At 32.3% G+C, this 20,578-nt stretch overlaps 2 protein-coding genes across 2 annotated transcripts in view; both read right to left on the reverse strand.

Annotated features, from left to right (window-relative positions):
- Positions 1 to 12,473: 12,473 nt before the first annotated feature.
- Positions 12,474 to 14,909, reverse strand: LOC120768585. Its single transcript, XM_040095344.1, has one exon. The coding sequence runs from the start codon at positions 14,890 to 14,892 to the stop codon at positions 13,093 to 13,095; it is 1,800 nt and encodes a 599-aa protein (XP_039951278.1). The 5' UTR covers positions 14,893 to 14,909; the 3' UTR covers positions 12,474 to 13,092.
- LOC120768586 (UPF0047 protein YjbQ-like) overlaps positions 12,563 to 20,578 on the reverse strand; it is a 36,032-nt gene continuing 28,016 nt past the window's right edge. The window contains exons 3-5 of the mRNA XM_040095345.1: positions 15,647 to 15,701; positions 15,472 to 15,553; positions 12,563 to 15,384 (exon numbers count right to left, since the gene is read on the reverse strand). Coding sequence (XP_039951279.1) covers positions 15,169 to 15,384; positions 15,472 to 15,553; positions 15,647 to 15,701 — 353 coding nt within the window. The 3' untranslated portion in view covers positions 12,563 to 15,168. The remainder of the gene's footprint in view (positions 15,385 to 15,471; positions 15,554 to 15,646; positions 15,702 to 20,578) is intronic.

The following is a 20,578-nucleotide window of genomic DNA, read 5'->3' on the forward strand; positions in this document are numbered from 1 at the left end:
GAAATCAAATTTAAAATAAAATGTTATATATTGCAAAAGCATTAATATATCTTTCTTGCTGACTCATTTTAAAGAAACATTGATAACAATAATTACGATATATTTACCAATTTGCAATTATTAATGAGGGTATTTTTGCTTTGCTTTAGTGGAATTTCTAATTCCGTTCAGATGGATATAAATACGACGCTTTTCCTGTTAAGTGAAGTCAAGGTTACAAATAATGCATAAATTAAATTAGATTTTCAATTTTTGTACCAATTTTGGGATTTTTAATCCAAATTTTTTAATTAACAAATTCGCAGCCCTATGTGAAGCTTTGTTTTGAGAATGGATTTTTTTTTTTTATAGATTTCTCTAACAATTTAAATAGAATGAATAAAACATTTCCCCCCAACAAAGAGCTACAAATGAAAGTCAAATCACCATTTTGTGAAATTATTCGTTAATATTTTTAATAATTTTATTTTTAAGATAATCTATTCACTATTTTATTTCATTATCATTATTATCTTATTTTCATCTTCGCTTATACATTGTGTTTTTTCGCTTCTCGTTTTTATGTTATTTTATTTATTATTATTTTCTTGAGTGTATGCCGTTTTATACGATTTAGTGTATACATACTTCAATTTTATATCTTTAAGATTTTACGTTTTGATCCAAAATTGGTTACTATTACATACTTAGCATGTTACTGACAAAGTTCTGTATGTATGCAAGGTTTTATTAATTTCATATCCGTTTAAATTTTTTTTTGTCTTTTTTTTGTTTTTACTAAATGTTTACTGATGGTATGCGACCATTTGCCACCCGCACACTTCTTTTTCGTATGTGTGGAAGTACAAATAGCGTAACCATATGTATGTACTATGTACTAGTATGTATTATATTATTAACAAATGTGTGTTAGGCATATGGATTCGTAGGATGCGGCAAAATCGAAATTTTCTTTATTAATGCATGTTTGTATGTATGTATTATTTTTATTTAAAATTCAATAATTTTTATTATTAATTCACTATGTTATTGATTTATTTTTTATTTATGTGATTATTCAAGCTTTTGTTTGCATACATACATGTACGAGTATGTATGTATGTATGTATATATAGTACAAATGTTTCGTATATAAATGTGCTGCACGCAAACGCATACCAACTGTATGTATGTTTGTAAGTATGTTCGTGGACTTGGCGGTGTGCATAAGCGTGTTTATGCAAAATGTTACTGTACATAAATTATTACTTTTATTTACATTGTTACTATATATATGCATGTAGTTATATACGTATATATATATACATATTTCTATTTATATAATGTTTCATAGATCTCCTTAACCTTTGGATGCACTTTGACTTTATTTTTTTCATATTTATAATTCCCATCTATTTGGAGGTGTTTCAAATGTGTGTATAAATGTAAGCGTGTTGTTTGCATATGTGTTGGGTGAGCTGCATATTTTTTACACACGAGTTTTTTATGTTGAAGTTTTGCTATTAAAAAAATTATATCTATACATTTCAGCTTTCTCACGAATTAAACAACAAAATCTTCATTTTTCTCTGGTTAAACTGAACATATGTAATTATAATCCACACATTTCTCTAAAATGGCGCCCTCTTTGAAATCACAATTTAATATGAGCACTTTGGCCAAACAAAATTTGAAGAAAGTAATTTTAAATATATGTGTGTGTGTGTATGTGAATGACATTTGCACTCAGCTGTGTTGTAAAATATTTGCCTAGATTATTAAAAATGTATCTTAATAAGTTATGTTTAGTATTTTTCGTTCGTTTTATTTTATATATAAGCATCTAAAACTGGGTAGTAATGATGTAATGTTAAATGATTGACGACTTTGTAAAATTTGTATTGATTTATATATTGTATTTAATAAATTTGTGCTTCCCTTTTACAAGTAGGATTATTAATCACCCACACAGGCTCAAGCAAATACTTTCTAATTAAATAATTATAAGGATTTAAACATATAACAAGGAGGAATAGAAGAATATTACTTTAAGTATATAAAAGTATTTATGCGAATTTGAATAATAACAAGAAAAAGCGTTAACTTCGATTGCTCCGAAGCTGAATATCCTGCACAATTAAAGACGTTTCCATACAAGAGCTTGCTTTCATCAAATAAAACGGTTTCCATACAAGAATTTAATTTTGAGCGTTCAGTTTGCTATATGCTAAGTGGTACAATCTGAAATATTTTTTTCAAATATTATAGCGTTGCTTTTCTTTAAGATATCTCATCAAATCAAAAAGTTTTCCATACAAGAACTAGATTTCACCGTTCAGTTTGTATGACAGCTATATGCTATAGTGGTACGATCTGAAAAATTTCTTGATATATTATAGCGTTACTTTGGACAATAAATCAAGCCAAATTTCTTTAAAATATTTCATCAAATAAAAAAGTTGTCTATACAAGAACTTGATTTTGAGCGTTCAGTTTGTATGACAGCTATATGCTATAGTGGTACGATCTGAAAAATTTCTTCAAACATTATAGCGTTGCCTTGGGCAAAAATCTATACCTAATTTCGTAAAGATATATTGTCAAATAAAAAAGTTTTTCATACAAGAACTTGATTTTGAGCGTTCAATTTGTATGACAGCTATATGCTAAAGTAGTCCAATCTGAAAAAAATCTTCAAATATTATAGCGTTGCCTTGGACAATAAACCAAGCCAAATTTCCTTAAGATATCTCATCAAATAAAAAAGTTTTCCATACAGCAACTTGATTTCACCGCTCTGCTAAATTTCCTACTGGGTTTTACAATTTTCATAGCAAATAATAATAATGGTAAAAATATTAATAAATTAAATTCAAACTCAATAAATAATTTTAAATAATAATTTCTCAGCCGTTTCGCAAAGCGCCCTTCGACATTATTACATTTTTATTTTACTTATTTTGTATTTTAATTATTATTTATTTTTTTTTTTTTGTTTTCTTTGCAACCACAAAGAATTTTCCTTGTTGCATAAATTCTGTTCATTGGCTTTGAAACCAGTGCTTGCTTATTTTGACCGAATGTAAGTGGGCTTGTGATCTGGATAGGAAATGTAATAATCATTGTAATATAGCAGATTCTTCAATAATCGGCTTGAAGCAAGTGTGGGTGTATATTTTACATATAAATCTTTTTTTCTTTGTTTTAGTTTATTTTATAGATTTTTTTGTTTCTGCGCTTTAAAACAAATTTTTTCGAATTTTCGGAATGACTCAATTATACATACATTGCAACAAATATAGATTTAATTTACGAGAAACAGCTACTGTATTGTTATTGTATTTTAATTTAAAAATATTTTAGTTTTATACTGGTTTTTAACTAAGAAAAATTACTTTAAACAAATATTTTTAATTGCTTGAGAGTCGATTTGTATACTTCAAATAATAATAAGTAATAATAATAATAAAATAAATTTTAGTCTCTTTTTTATGTTTTTTACGCTTTTTGCGAAATAATGAAAGGCTCGTTTTAGAAAATAAATTTTAATCCCTTTTTATGGCTTGGTATGATTTATAAGTCTTGCTGCCTTTTGTTGTTTTTCGTTTTTGGTCTAAATTTTTTCATTTAATTTTAGTAAGTATTCTTAAATATATGTATGCAAGTGATATTGTATATATGTATGTATATGTATGTATGTATACTGGTATAAGGTTTATCAAACATGCAAAAAGTCTTTACTGGTATGATGATTAGCTTTGCTCTGCAATTAGTTGTATGTGTGTGTGTATGTATGTAATAATTGCGTCTAACTTTTGCTGATTTCGATTTCATATATCCTTTTATAATTGTATATTTAGTACAGCGTAATCGCATTGCTACGGAATTTCGGTTTTTTCTCTCAAAATCGTGTCGAAGTAATGCTTTTTTTCATATATTTATATATAATTATAATTTGTCTTTTATATTAATTTATCATTTAGCAAAAAGCGGGTTTTTTTCTTCAAGCAGGTCAATTGTTTCTTGGCAGGATTACATTTTTAATTTAAGTTTTATTTCTTTAGTATTATTATTTGTTTAATTAATTGTTACATATTAAATATAGTACTTTGTTTGTTATTAGCGTTAAAAACTTAGTTTATTTTAAAAAGATTGAAAATGCAAAAGAGTTTGGTAAGAAAATGCGCTTTTATTTAGCAGCGGCGGTCGCTCACTGTGCGTAAGTTGAAGTAGTTGCATTCGGCTATGAGTGTGTATGTGTGGCTGGCGCATGTGTGTGAGCTGTATACATATATATACACATTATTTGTATGTGTTTGTGTGTGTGTGTGCATGTGTTAAGGCGTTGTACACAGTGGTATAAGTGTGTGCTGCAGTTGTGAGAGCCCTATTGTTGTCGATACAAACGTTGCCAACAACAACATTTGCATCATGTTTGGTCATAAAACTTGCTTTAATGGCTTTGCTCGTACTCAATCAAGAAGATTAGTTCAACAGCTAGTTTGGTTTGTTCATTATTCATTTTATGTTTATTATGATTTAATATAGCAAAATACACAGTTAGGCGACATTTACTTAAGTGCTAAAATTGTTTATGCTGTTCATTATTAGATATTACATTGATTTATTATAGGCATGTATGTATGTATGTATGTATATATTTAAGTATAATGCGTATTTTAGTTTGTTTATCTACAAAATTTCAATCATTGAAATTCTTTTAATTTACAAATTAACTATTTAACACTAGACTACTGACAATGACATCGAATTAACGGTTAATTAAATTAATTAAAGCTTGTTTTTACTTTTTACACTTAGTTTTATAGTTGGTAATGAATGTACAATTTTCTATTATGAAAACAAAAAACAAGTAGAAGAGTAATATTCTAATATTCATAAAGACCGAAAGATAATTAAAGTCATTAACAAACCGAAAGAAAACAGTATGCATGTATGTATACATTAGTGTGTCCGTTATTCCCTAAGTTGAGTTTTATTTTTTTTTTGCAAACACCCCTAAAGTTTCAGTTTTGGGAACCAACGGAAAATTTGAAATTTGAATTTACTAAAATTTCTATAACTAAAATAAAAATTAAAATTTTTAAACTACGCAAAATTCTTTAACTAAAATTGTAAATTTTATATTTACTAAAATTTTTAAAACTGAAATAGAAATCTTAATTTAAATTTTTCTATACCTAAATTTTGCTATTTCCTGTGGGATTTCTTGATATTTTGCAATAAATATTTTATCTCCAAGGTACATATACCTACAACTTTGAAAAAATAATATTCGAACTCAAAATTTTCCTCGCTACAAACAAGTTTTGTTGATTTTTTTTTTATAAACAAATTCCTTTAAAAGTTATACGCAGCTTTAGTCATGCAATAAATGCATTGTAGTCAAATGGTACACCATGTCGTATGATCAACACGGAATGCATTGTACAAATCACTTGCATGAATGCGCAAGCAAAATCATGTTGCGTACACATGAGTACATACATAGGCTTTGATCAAAAACCGAAACTTCCAGGGGTGTTGGCAAAAAAACAATCAACTTGGAAACAATAATGGAAACACTAATCCACATATACTTACATACTTATAAGAATATATAAACATCAAATAATTAATAAGAAAATATAATACAAACGAGCGTAAAATTATTATTTAAGTGCTTACGAGCAGCGTATAAGTAAGCGATAATTCAATTATTTAACGTAATCATTAACTAATAACATACGAGAAGAAATGCATACATATGTATGTATATATTATAATAATAGTTAACCAAGAACTACACCCTCTCAGCTTTAGACCGATTGTTAAGGTCTTAACAAAAAGTAGACACCGCTTATTATTAATATAAATACATATGTAAAATATTTACTAACTGCATAAAAATAAAAATATTTAAAATATACATATAAAAAAAAGTAAAAAAAATTAAAAATATAAACTGGAACATAATTTTTCTTGCTTAAGTAGAAGTAATTTGAATTTTTCACCAACAAAACGCAATTGTATAAAACTTAAAAATTTTTTTTTCGTATTAAAATATAAAACTGTTCACTAAAATAAAAAAAAATAAATAAAACTGCAACTCCATACCAGATTCTTCAGATATTTTGACTTTCTGCGCTTGAAGAAACTGCTTAATACAGTAATTTTCAGGAATTTAGCTTTAAACACTTATTCAGCTAAAGATAACGATTGCTGAATTAAGTGCTAAAAAATTAAAGCGTCAAGAAAGCCTGTTGAGAAGTAGCACTCTGCTGCTAAAAACTTAAGCTTCGTACATATTGCATTTTTACATTCAGCGCTTGTTCAGCAGAAGAATAAACCAGCCAAAAAGCTTTAAAGACTTGGCTTTTCAAGTCGTTCGCCAGTCAGCGCTTTCTTAGCTCAAACATAAGGCAGCTAAATAAAATGATGAAAACAAAGCACCGTAAGCCATATGGATTTTTCATGTTTTTGGCTCTCAGAACTTATTCAGCGCAAGTCAAAGTCAGCTGTATTCACCGCAGAGAGCTAAAGCGTCAGGACAAGACGGGTTTCTATTGTTCAGCGCAAGTCCAAAGTCAGCTGAATACAGTGCAGAAAGCTAAAGCGTCAGAAAAAGTTGGATTGGAGTTGCACTTTTAGTGATCACACAATTAAAATCAATCTGTGAAGAAACAACAAAAAAACGTTCGATATTTATAAGCTACTTATTTACTGTTATGGTGGTAGTGTTTGTGTATATTTGCATGTATGTAGCTTTCAAACTGTGGATAATGTACGCAAATATGTATGTATGTGTGTAAAAGGCATTTGTTTGGTTTTAATTTAAATATATTTATTATTAATTAATTCACTATGTATGTAGCTTATAATGGCATTCAGCAACTTTCTTGCAACGTCATTTCACTGCTCTTAATTATACAATAAAATTTAGCTACTCGCGTTCATACAAGCATAATTTAAATTTCATATTCTTATATTCTTTTACCTTTTTTTTAATTTATTACAAATATAATATTAATATTCAACAAAGTGTAATTTTTATTATGACGTGGAAGAACTGCGTTGATGAATTGCTTAAAGAGATACGCATTGAAATTAAATTCGGTAGTCTACTCAATAAATTATAAAGTGTATGTTTATATATGTACATATGTACATGTACCGGCTAGAGGCATGCTGTAAGAAGCTGCAACAGACGGGTTAAATCGAAACCCTTTACGTTTTTCACCGCAGTTACACTTGGAATTGGGAAATTTTAAGCTGAACTCCACGCAAGTTTTTCCAATTTGCAAGTATTCGTGAATTCTCCACATCTGCTGAATTGCACTTACCTCTAAGATTTATCAAATTTAGCTGATAATCTGAAAATGTTGCAATATATTAGTTGTAATATATTAGTTCTGCAGATATAGAACAAAGTTGACGGGTAATTTTTAAAGTTTGCGTCGCAAAGCAGACAAAGCGCCAACGAATTTGCTAATGATTTGGCTTTCAGGGCCTTATTCAGCGACTGTTCGCTCGTGCTGAATAAGCTTTAAAATCTCCACGTAAGAAATAGAGCTTTACAAAAATAAATAAGATATAAAAAAAATAATAAAAAACAATAAAAAAATAAAAAAAAAATAAAAAAAAAAAAAAAATAAATTAAAAAAATTAAATAAAAAAATTAAAAATTAAAAAAAAAAAATTAAATAAAAAAAAAAAAAAAAATTAATAAAAAAAATAAAAATTAAAAATAAAAAAAAAAAAAAATAAAAAAAAAAATAAAAAAAATATAATAAAAATAAGAAAAAACAAAGAACTTTAGCGAAGCTAAATACAAAATAAATTACTTTTCGCGGAGTGTCGGACAAAACATATTAGACCCATACCTACGAGTTACATTATCATCTCCTATTCTCGTAATTATCATTTTAAATATAATCAAGTCACTCAGATTTGAAGAATAATTCATAGCTTAACAATTATTTTTCACCTTCACTGCACCTATTTGGCATAGAAGCTATAAGATTGTTAATAATTCATGTGGAATGTTTATCCAGGCTTGTTTTGCAGCTTTGAACAATTTGTTTTTATCTTCATTCATCTCTTTCTCTGTCTATCCTTATATTTATTACATCCCAAAGATTCTCAATAGGATTAAGATCCAGCGATTGAGCTGGCCACTTTAGTACCTTAATATTTTAAGCTCCGATATAGTTTGTCACAAGTTTCGACGAGTGCTTTAGGTCGTTGACGTGTTGAAATGACCACGAAAGTTGCATATTCCACTCGGCATGGATAAGCATCACGTTCTCTCCTTGTATATGAATCGATCCATAATGCCATTGATTCAATGAAGAGGTCCAACACCAAGCCCGGAAAAACATCCTCATACCATAATGCCACCTCCACCATGCTTAACCGTACCTTAAAGGTATCGGGGACCTAACCTCTTATTTTATATTTCAAATTAAATTTTAATTCATCAGAAAAAAGTATTGTTTTTCATCGTTTCACTGACCCATAGATGTGTTCCGGAGCAAATTGTAATCGTCTTAATAGATTTTTTCTTGATGTTGAAGTATATCTGCGCTATAACTTGCTAGTCCACCTGCACACGCTCTTCTTTGTATAGGACGGCTATTAACTCTCCAATTTACTTCTTTAACCGTGCTCACTGCCGACTTATCTGGAATCTTTTTTAGTTCTCTAAGTATTTTTAAATCGTCATGCCGTGTTGCAGCTTTGGGTAGTCCTTCACGATGGTGAGTTTCACAGATCCACTCTCCCTAAATTTCTTTATAATAAAGCTCAGTGTTGATTTAGACATAAAATTTGTTACAAATGTATTTTTCCATTCTTGTAGTCGTTAGTAATTAATCGTTTTAATTGAATTGAATGTTTGTTTCCAACCATGGTCACTTTTTGTTATTCATTTCTTCGAAATAAGTAGAATTTTAATCGCGTCACAACTCTTTATATAACGAACTTGGTTAAACTAAAATTATACTGATTTTTTATGACTTTGTTCAAATTGAGTAGAGAATGCAAAATCGTCATAAAATAACGCAAAAAACTGCGACTAGTCCAATATGTTTTATCGTAGTGAATACTGGGTACGTGTAATTTTTTTCGTATAAAATGTAAACTCTTAAACAAAATTTTTCATTGTTTCACTAAATAAACACTATGCCTTTATATTTAAGTACTTTTTTATATCCAAAATTGTAATTTGGAGTATACGACATGTTTTAGCATTCATAGCCATCAGTCCCATATGTTTTGTCCGACACTCTATGCAGTCAAGCACTGTGAGAATTTGGGCAATAACACTTGCTACTAAATAGCTAGTATGAGAAATTCAAAATCAAGAACATTTGAGTTCACGAAATTAAAAAAAAAAAACGAAATTAATTGAAGTGACTTTACTGGCGATATAAGTGCAATACTGATTAAAACTCAACGGTAAAAATAAAGGCAATATTTAAATTATTAGCTAAAAAGCGTTATCCATCGACTGACGTTAACGTGATGCATTTTCCAATTAGAGATCCGTCGCAATAACTGTAGATGTGCTCAACTGCCTGTGGCCAACCGTCCGTTTAATTAAAATTAAATTACGAGGTTGAAAAACGTAAGGCGGCGAAGAGCAAGTAAATGCTTGGTTGCACTTAACCTTAAAAAATACATATTAGTCCTTAAATACATGGAATTAGAAAAAAGCGCTGTTGTTGGTTACGTTTTTTGTAATATTTTTTTATGTTTTATTGTGTATAATTTCTTCGCATTTTTCAATTGCCCATTTTGTGAGTATATATATGTGTATGCGTGTTTTATTTGGTACTAGTGATAATATAAGAATAATTAATCCATAGAAGAGAATGCGTTATAATAATAAGAAAAAATTGTAAAAGTTCCCCAAATATCTCATCTCCACTTAAACGCCATAAGAAAAATGTTATTGTAGTACAATATAAGTATTTCATATATAATAATAATGTTCATAACAAAATTGACAAGTTTGCTTTTGATATATATTTATGTATATATATATTTGTATATATATGTTTTGCTTTGTGTTTGTTTGTATTAATGCTTGCATGTGTGTGTATGTATGCGTCTATACGTATACAAATTGAATGTATGTATGTAAGTGTTTACAGCGCCGATAAGGATTGAAGTATAAGTTTAAGCAAAAAAACAATGAAAACAAAACAGTAAATTAAATGTAATTACTATGCTACTGCGCCAAGCTTAACAGTAATTTTGAATAGCGCTTCGCTTTACTGCGAAATTTAGTTTTTTTTTCTTTTTAATGATGCTTGGCGAAATTAAAGTAAGCAGAAGACGGCTTAACAATTCCTCGGAGTTAAAGTTTTTAAATATGTTCTTTGTATGTACGTATGTATGTATGTATGTGCATAACCTCAATGTTGCAGTGTGCGTGCGCACTTACATTCATTGCTTCTTTGCTTTTTAAATGTACTATATGTAGGTATGTATGTATGTATGTATATAAAAATCAACGAACAAAATTAACAGCATCGTACGTAACATTTCGAAACTCGAATAATCAAAACCCAAACTTAACAACTGGTACTTGGATTAATTTATTATGCTATATGTAGAATTTAGACAAATTTTTTTATTATATCCATTTTTTTAGTTTTTCCTTTTCAATTTTATTTCAATGACTCCGTTAATGATAACAGTTCCTGCACACTTATTGCGCTGTCACATGACATGGTGTATTTTGTGTTTTCTTTTTTTGGTTTTTTTTTCTTGCTTCGTTTTACTTCTTATTTGCTTGTATGTATATTTATATGAATTACCTATTAAGTTATTGCTAGAATGTTTTGAAAATTAAAAATTAGCGCTTAAAAATTTCACTTCTACGCTTTTTGCTTTTCTTTTTTGAATTTAAATTCATTTATTATGTTTCAATATTTTTTTTATTTTTTGCTTGCTGTCTTTTATTTTTCTTCTTCGATTTCACTCGTTTACTATACAAGCTCTCTAATTAAATTAATTACTGGTATTTGATGCGCTTTTTATAGTTCATAGCATATATAGTTAATATGCATTGCATGTGGTATTGTGTTTTATTCTTTTTGTTTTTTTTTTTTTTTGGTTTATGTTCATATAGCTTCTATATTTTTAGCGTTTCAATGCATTAACAATATATTTTCTGCATTTTATTCACTTATTTTGCAAATGTTTATTTATTTTTTTTGTTTTGTTTTTGTATGCGTTTCTACTGTTATGTTTTACTTCTTTTGTGTTTTAGAAAAAGTTACTTATCCTTAGTATTTGCATTAATTATAATTAATTATGTTAAGACTAAACGCTCGCGTTACAATTATTTTAATTTTGTAAAGTATTTTTCGTAAACATTCGTGAAATATGCTATGTGCTGCTGCTGCTATATTTACTATCTTTTGCAATTTTACCTACCGACGGCATTTGTTCTTTAATTTTTTTTTGTTCATATATATTATATATTAAGCTATTATTATTTACGTTTCCATGCTTGCACTGCCTTATTTTATTAGGTTTAGGTTTACGCTTCTTCTATGCAGTTTGGTGAAGCTCGCAAACAAAGTGGTATGTGTATGCATGTATGTATGTTTCATGTGCGGTTTTCGATCGGTGTGCTGCAGTCACTTAAGTCGCTGTGTGAGTGTGTGTGTAGGCAATAAGATGACATTCGGTGTTCTTACAATAGGTGATTATTTAGATGCTTCTATCAAATTTGAAAACAAAAGCATTCGGAATTCACTACACTGCAATCGGTACACACTAATATCAAAAATAAGACAAAGCCAAGGACGTAAAATTTGGTAATTGTAATACTTGGTTAAATTGAAGTCAATTCAGTGAAATCCAATAGTTTTTAGGTGGAGAAAAAACAAAAAACGACAACATTAAACAAACATTAAAAACTTTTAAAATTAGAATAAAAAAAAATGAAATTAAAAATAAATAAAATAAATAAAAATAATAATTAAAAATATTTAAAAGATTAAAAAAGTAAAACAAATTAAAAAAATAAAAAAACAGATCAAAAAATAAAAATAAAAAATAAAAAAAGGTCAAAAAATAAAAAAATAAAAAAAAGGCTAAAAAATAAAAAACAGATAAAAAAAATAAAAAAAAAAGAATAAAAAAAAAAAATAAAAAAAAAAAAAATAAAAAAAAATGAAAAAAATAAAAATGAAAAAAATGAAAAACAAAAAGAAAAACTAAAATTGAAATAAAAAAATTTGATTTAAAAATAAAAATTAAAAGAAAAAAATTTAAAAAAATTGAAAATATTTAAAAAATTAAAAAACAAAAAATTTAATTAAAAAATGTTGAAAATTAAAAAGTGATAAAAATAATAAAAATCAATAGCTTGGAATCAATATCGTCATTTTAGAACTTGATCTTGTTTTTAAAAACTATAGCTACCAACTTTGGAATGCTTAGAAGCAAATTTTTCGGTCGTGTTTATTATGTTATGCGGCGCGTTAAAGAACTTATGAGTCTAACATTAACTCATAACAAACAAGTTAATTTAAAAGCACTTATTTCCAATGCAAATCTCTTGTTTAGTGCGGCGTATTTGTGGCTCTTTATTATCTTTGAGGTTAGCGTGTGTGGCTTACTAGTTTAACTGGTACCAACTGACATTAGTACACGACTGGTTCACTTCCTGCATGCATGCATACAACTAAAAGGCTTTTTAAAAAAGCTTTAACATTTAAAACACTTTTTAAGACTTCTATTTTATGCTTTACTACAACTGTCAATATTCAAAATCTCTTTCACTTTTTGCCACGCATTGACGCGCCTTCAATGCGCTGCAGAAAATAACTGTTCCTGCTGCTTCTCCTAGTTTATCATCTATGTAAGTTTGCGCTTTCAAACAAATAATCTACTTGGAATATCTTCATGTATACAAAAGTATTAGCGTAAATATTCCAAGTATAATTTTGAAATAGAAATAATTGTTGATATCGCAAATAGACAGCGACGCTGATGGATTCTCAATTTGCATCGTTTTGTTAGTAAGTTCATGCTCACGCTCACGCTCACGCTCATGCCCACGCCTACACACTCCAATGCGTACGCGAAATGTCAGACTGCATGCCCATTTTTGCGCGTATGTTGCTGTGCGACACTGGCTTTGCTCGCTCTGGCACTGGTGGAGGCGCCACCGCGCTTGCTAACCGACGCTGTAGCTGCAGTGACACTTGGTCGCTCACTTTGTCGACTGCCGCGCTTTTGCGCTGCCGCCGCTGAGTGTGCTGCACTACGCTTTTCACGCCAGCGATCTATAGGCGTGTAGCAGCACTTGAAGAATGGCGCACGCCGGCGCTGCTCTTCAGAGCTAGCGGAACTACTGCTGCTCTTTGCTAGCGACGCCTCCATTAGTGAAGTGGCGGTGAGTTCGGTTTGTACGCCGCTGCTGGTCAGACGCGCTTGCATGCCGTAGCGTCTGGGTGTTGTCGGCACGTCGACGCCGCTTGAAGATGGTGTTGGTGTGGCAGGCGCTGGTGGCGGTGGTGCCTTGCAGATGACGCTCGGCGGCTCGGTCTCGTGCAGCTCGAGGGATTGCTCCGATGAGACAGATGCGGCCGATGTGCCCGTTGTCGTCGTCGTCGATGGTCGGAACTCGTGTGAGCTGCTCTCAACCATGGCAGTGCGATAGTTGGCGGCAAAATAATTTGTCTCCAAATAGTGGCAGGACTGAAAAAGGTAGTCGTCGAATTGTTGCAGCAAATATTGCTGTTGATCGACGCTGTCGATCGCCTCGTCGCTGTCAAGCGGATATTGCGTGCACTGCTGTTGGTGCAGTGAGGCGTAACGTCGTATGCCTTTGTGTGACAGCGACGATGGCGAGGTTATCACAAGCGATTGCGCTGTCGGTGAGTGTGCCTTGTCCACGCCGTGGCCCATATGCTGTTGCTGTTGCTGCTGTGTCAGCTGCTGTTGTTCATCCAGCTGTCGCTGTCTTTGCTCCATATCAACAATTTCTATTTCTTCTATATCACTAAAACTATTTAATTGTTTCAACAAATAATGCACATCATTTCGTTTCATTTGATTATCGTCGTTTGATGGCGCTGTTGCAGCAGCTGCGGCCGTCAAGGCTGCCGCTTCCACTTCCGTCGCTATTTCCGCTCGCGTTGTACGCGAACGATCATGCGTTGCACCGGATTTTCCTTTCACTTTCGCTTTCGGTTTTGCTGTTTGTGCGGTTGTTGCTGTTGTCTTCGCTGTTGCCGCCGCTGCTGCTGCTGTTGTGAAATTAATTTTTTTCGTTTGCGAATCGGTCGAGACAATGTCGGGATAGACGAGCGCTAAGCGCTGCTGTAGTGCATCACTCAGCGTTGCTGGTGGTGCTGCACCGGCGCATATGGCATGTTGCATGCTCTCTTGCGCTTGCTGCTGCTGTTGCAAATGGTGCTGATAATAGTTAGTTGCCGGCATTGTACTGTCGATGATTCGGTTAAATTTAGCTAATGCCGTTGATGATGAATTCAACAATGACGGTGATGATGATAACGATGTCGCTACTCGTTTTGTTGCTGCTGCTACTGTTCCCACGTCTCCTCTAATTGTGGTTTTTGTTGTTGTAGTTGTAGACGACTGTCCCACTGCAATTGCTTCGATTTTGCTATATGCTTTCCTAAGTTGTTGTTGTTCTGCTTCTAGTATTTGTTGTTGATGTTGTTTTTGTTCGTGTGGTTGTAGTTGTTGTTGTTGTTGAGGCACTGTTGTGACGGTTTCTACATTAACACCATCCCATTTTAACTTAGATACTGCTACTGCTGCTGCTGCTGCTGCTGCTTCCATCGAATCACTCGCATTACCATCATTATCAACATTCAATGTTCCCGTTACATTTAAATTTAAATGTAATTGGTTTTTCATGAACAATCTTCTACTATTACTTAATAACGCGTTCGTAGTTATATTAGTTAAATTAGTCGTATTATTCGCACAAGTAGTAGTTGTAGTGCTCGCAGCTGCTGCGGCTGCCACAGCTGATGCGGCGGCCGCTGTTGTTGTTGTTGCTGTTGCTGTTGCTGTCGCACTGATTTTGGTATTAGCTAAATTTCTATTAAAAATTAATTTCCTCGACGAAATGATGTCATTATTGTCGCTCCCCCGCGATTACCGACTATCGCGGGTGGAGCGAGGCCTTCCCTAACTGGATGTCGAAGCGATTGGCGATACTGGCGACAGCGGACTGCGCGCTGTCTCACGCGGACACCCAGACAGTGTTATAACTAGCTTGCGTGAACCCGCTTGATCGCGATGCTCGCATAGCCAAACGCCCTGCCATGTACCAAGCGATAATTTACCATCAGTTATGGGGATTGTCAATGAGCTGCCGAGGAAGCAGGCTTTCACGTGCGCCGGCTGCAAGCATGAAATCAAGATAAACACAATTATTACAACAATTAACAGTATTGCAATTCAATATTTCAGAAATTTGTTTGTACCCACCATATCATCGGGTCCTTCGCACGAGTGCCTGTACGGTAGACCTTCGGGAACTATTTTATTTAACATCATTTCCATGTCGTCTCTATACATCACACATATTAAATTTAAATTAGCCAATTATAAGGAAATCAATTTGGTTTAAACATAAGGAATAGAATAATTGTTTTTATATTACCTGACGTCTGGATCCCAACTCTCATTTAACGCCAAACTCGCGGATGTGTGAAGGACTGTAAACAAAAAAGAAAAAAAACTGTTATTTTACGACACAGTCCAAAATTTCAAATTGTTTTAGAAAATATTGAAATTAATTAAAAGATTTGTATATTCTAACAACACGCTACGAAGAGAATAATTGTTTTGTTCAACTAACGGTTCTTTTCAATATTTAAAACGAATTTATATATAGTATATTTAGAGTTTAGAGTATCGAACCATTGACACGCCCACAAACACAAATGGAGGTAGGAAACTCAAATTCCCTACCAGGGACGATAGTAGGGCTGGGCATTATCTTGATATTCTTATATCTATAGTTTGAAAATGGCTTCCACGATTCCTTCAGTTCACAATATTTTTAATATGAACACCAAAGACAATGAAAATGAATACATCGAGATAGCTGAAAAACTAAAAATGTCCAAAGAACATGTTGGATGTAATATTATTGAACATTCAGGTATTACAAATCTCAGTGCAATGTGGATGTTGACCATTCTGGACAATGTTTGGAACTATGCAATCATCATCATCCAAGTAGACTGTAGAGAATCCCAAAGTCCAGCTGGCAAAGTCTTTTATATTTCATCATATGCATATTTCAAGATGTCCATTGATTAATTATCAGCGATTATCTTGATAATGGGAAACACATCAACATTGTCAATTATCAAGCGTTAGGTGAATATTTGCATCAGTCTTGGTCTTTTTCTTTGGTTTAAAGTATAATCAGCCTAATAGTAAACCTCGCGTGAATAAATCATTCCCATGTATTTTTATGTTCACGTGATTATTTTCGTTTATGCTATTGTGAACTTCGGCAAGCTGCCACATATGGTTTTGTTTTGATTTAATGCCATTGTTTTCATTTTTAATTATATATCGTAAAATTTTTTTTGACGAGTCTTTATAACCTGCATAAATTATGCAGATAATAATTTTCGAATGTATAAGTATATTTTAAGGAATAATGGATTAAACAAATTTAGTGCACTCACATTGAGTAGCAACTTGAAAATCGATGAATACCTATTTCATTCTGGAATCGATTTAGACGTTGGCCCCTCGTTGTTTTCTTTTTTTTAACCTAACATTGTATTGAATGTTGTCCAAACTAACAATTTTGTGAACAAATTTCATGGACTCGCGTGAAAAAAATTAAATTAAGATTAGGGAAAAATTTCGAATATGGGAGATTTTTCCCATGTGAAGTGCACGATAAGAATACAAATTTGTGAATTTTTCCCTGTGCAATGGCATTCCGGCGCAGTTTACGATAAGGCTGAATATTTTTTACGAGCCCGCCATTTTGCGAGCAAATTACATAAAGCAAAAAACAAACGCACTCTACAAGGTTAAGAACCCGTTTTTTTCCTCTCAGACAGCACTAATTTATAGAATTGGCTGAAAAGCAGCTATTTTATATCAACATGTCAATATACGGAAATTAGGTTTAATTGCTTAGGTATCCAATATATTCGGCGGATCTGAAACCGAGACTTTTTTTCGTTCGCAGACCTGAAAATAATGATTGTTTGAAAAAGAAATTGCGAAAATCTCGATGTAATCGCCGTGACTGCGATCTATTTTACAGCAAAAGACAAATCGTACTAAGAAATTAGTATCTAAATGTTAAATAAAAATCTTTATAATAGGTGTATAGCACTTGTTGGCAACTATATTAGAGGTGGAGAGCGTTTTTTTAAATTCTTAAATGAGTAATATCTCAAAGAATGTTGTGTCAAAATTTCAATTCGATTAGAGCAAACCCGAATTGAAGTTGCAATTCGGTCCTCCTCATTACTCCAAAACTACTCCACCGATCCTTTTTAAATTTTGAACGCTGTTTTTTGTACAGAATTTACGAGATAATAACGAAAAGTTATTTTCATACTTGTTAAAAAAATTTGTTTTATAATAAACAATTAGCCGATTTTTCGCAAAAAATTGCGTTTTTCCTTCAAAATATTCAGTAAAAAAATAAAAATTTTAATTTCGAAAAATCTTCGTTTGAATCATGTTGCTATGTGACTACTTCTGCACGGATTTACCCTACCTATAATACCTTAATTTTCATGGACTTATTGGAATATGATAAAACACTAAATAACAATATTTCGGTGCGTTATTGGTTCTGTTGGATATCGAGAAAAAAGTTAGGCCAAGGTGTTACAATACTTTTTAACACATAGCACCTTGACTTTGTTAAATATAATAATACTATACAATCGTATGAACAGACCTTCCGGTTAAGTTTCATTTGTTGAACAAAAACTAATAAAATACTTTGAAAATAATTTGTCACTTCAAGCTTCTACTTCAAATTGGTACGCTATTGACTTCGCATTTCTGAACTTAAGTTCATATGTTTTTTCAGCCTCTTCAGTTGCGTATATTAAGCGATTAGGGATTCTTTCAAAATGTCGAAATGCCAATTAATAATTTAATGGCTCGTAACTACGATTTATACCGGCGTGATACTAATGAAAGATGGAATGATAAACATCCAACCAGAATGAAGTTGCAACAATAATATGTACATATGTATGTATGAATCTTTGGAGGAGCGCGTTGTACACCACACCTACAAGAAGGCAACGCGATACATGCCAAACACATAAATATATACCGACATGCATACAAACGGGCAAATACTGAAATGCTTTTTAATTTATACAATTAATTGTTTAAACGGTGGAAACTTTAATTATAGCGCACAGTTCATAAAGAATGTCAGACACACCGACGAGTGCGAGTCGCGTGGTTATGCGGCATGCCGCAGTAAGAAGCTACTGCAGTATGAATCTTCTTTAAATAGCCGAATGGGGGTATGCAAATGTTGGTGAAACGAGCATAGCGATTGCGGCGTGTAAACGGGTGAAGTGGTGGGGGGGGAAGGGCGAGCCGATGGGGTAGTGTGTAAAACATGAAAGAAAGAAATAAAATGACTTGTGTGAAAATATGCAAAAACTGAGACACAATGATGATGCCGGCGACAACAGCAACAGCAACAGCAAGACCAACAACAACACAAACATTAATAAGAGCTGCTATAATGGGAGAACAACAGCAGTAATGCTGCAAAAAGTGGAGAAAATATACTTGCAAATATGTCGAGCCATATACAGTCATATGGAAAATAACAGGAACATACTATTTTGGCATGTCATAAAAATCCATATATTTTTATTTATTTCAGAGTAAGTTTTTTTTTTTATTTTTAGAATAGGTAAAGTAAATACTTACTAATCAATAATCAAAGAATTAAATCGGATTTAATTCACAAAAAAAACAGTTTCAATCGCTCATCTCGTTGTATGCTGTGAAAAAATACTTAGATTTGCAATATTTAAATTCTATTAAAAAAAAAAATAATTATATATTTTTTAGCATTATTTCATTGTTGCGATATTTTGATTCTTTAATATTTTATTTATTTATTTTCCGACATTGACGAGACATGTTGCCTTTACCAGTGACCGGAGGAGAGCTGTTTTATTGGTTGATTTCTTACTACTCAAAGCTACTTTCAACTCTCGCAACAAGTTTTCAATTGGATTGAAATTCGGCAACGGAGCAGGCCCAGCTAATTTTATTTTCTGAGAACCATTTTTTTCCAAGCTTCGATGTGTGCTCTGGTCCATTGTCTTGCTTGAACATAAGCTAACATCACTTCAGCGCCTAGACGCTGCCATTGTCTTCTCAATCCGATATATCGGACCTATTACACCAGAGCTGTTGAGCATCCCAGTCGCTATTAACCATGTTACATTTAGACTCATCTGACCATTGCATATTACGCCATTTCTTCACTGGCAGTTGGCATGCTCATGAGCTTTTTAGAAACATTTTGTTTTGTCAGATAAGATAATATCCTCGGCATTTCGATTTTAAATCCTTTGCATTGAGCCTTTTTTAAATGGTGAAAACGTTTAAAGAAAATGCAAGGGGTTTTTTCGCAAACCTCACAACTATAACATTTTCAATTGTATTTTCTACTATTCGTCTTACGAGTATTGCAACGCCTCGCCCATATTTCGCTACAAAAATCTCTTTCTGCGAAGGTGTTTTATTTGTTCTCGTTATACTTATATTTAATACCTTTACCGATTATAGATGCTTAAAATCCACAATATTTCAAAGAAATTATTTAGTCAAGTTCCGCGTCTCTATTATTTCGCACAGGCTAAATGGTAACATCTAAACAGATGGATCCAAAATTGCCAATGCAGTGGGAGCTGGAGTCTATTGCTCGCAGCTGGATATCAGGCGACCATTCAATCTTCCGGATTACTGCAGTAGCTTCAAGGCGGAAGTATTTGCAGTTGGAAAAGGGGCCGAGATAGCTAACAACACCGGAAATAACATAACATAATAACGCAGTACGACAGAGATTCTCCTTAGAAGCAAGTAAGCAGTAGATGTAGCGGCTGCCGGAAAGCGGCTGCATATGTACTGGGCTCCAAGCCATAAAGGAGTTCCGGGAACCGAAGCAGTTGATTACCAAAAGTGCCATCCGTCTGGCTACCGAACAAGTACAGGAAATACGGAAGTCACTAAGAACGAAATTGATGAAAGGGCTGACACGCGAATCTGAGCGAGATGGAATACCTTCATTACATGCGAGATCGCCAAGATCATGTGCAAGAGACACTTAAGAAAATCGCTTGCTTCTTACTCCCACCACAAATAACCTACTGGCGTCACATGCGATCCGGATGGTCAAAAGTGCTAACGATACATGCAGAAAGTGCAGAAAAGTTAACATGACAGAGACGCTGAATTGTCCAACCCTATCAAGAACTCGACTCAAGTATGTAGGAGCTTCGGAGTTCAAAGTACTGAACTCAATATCAAACGTAGACATCAAGACGTTCTTAAAGCTCGC

This window comes from Bactrocera tryoni, chromosome 2, assembly GCF_016617805.1.
Source record: "Bactrocera tryoni isolate S06 chromosome 2, CSIRO_BtryS06_freeze2, whole genome shotgun sequence".
Taxonomy (NCBI): Eukaryota; Metazoa; Arthropoda; class Insecta; order Diptera; family Tephritidae; genus Bactrocera; species Bactrocera tryoni.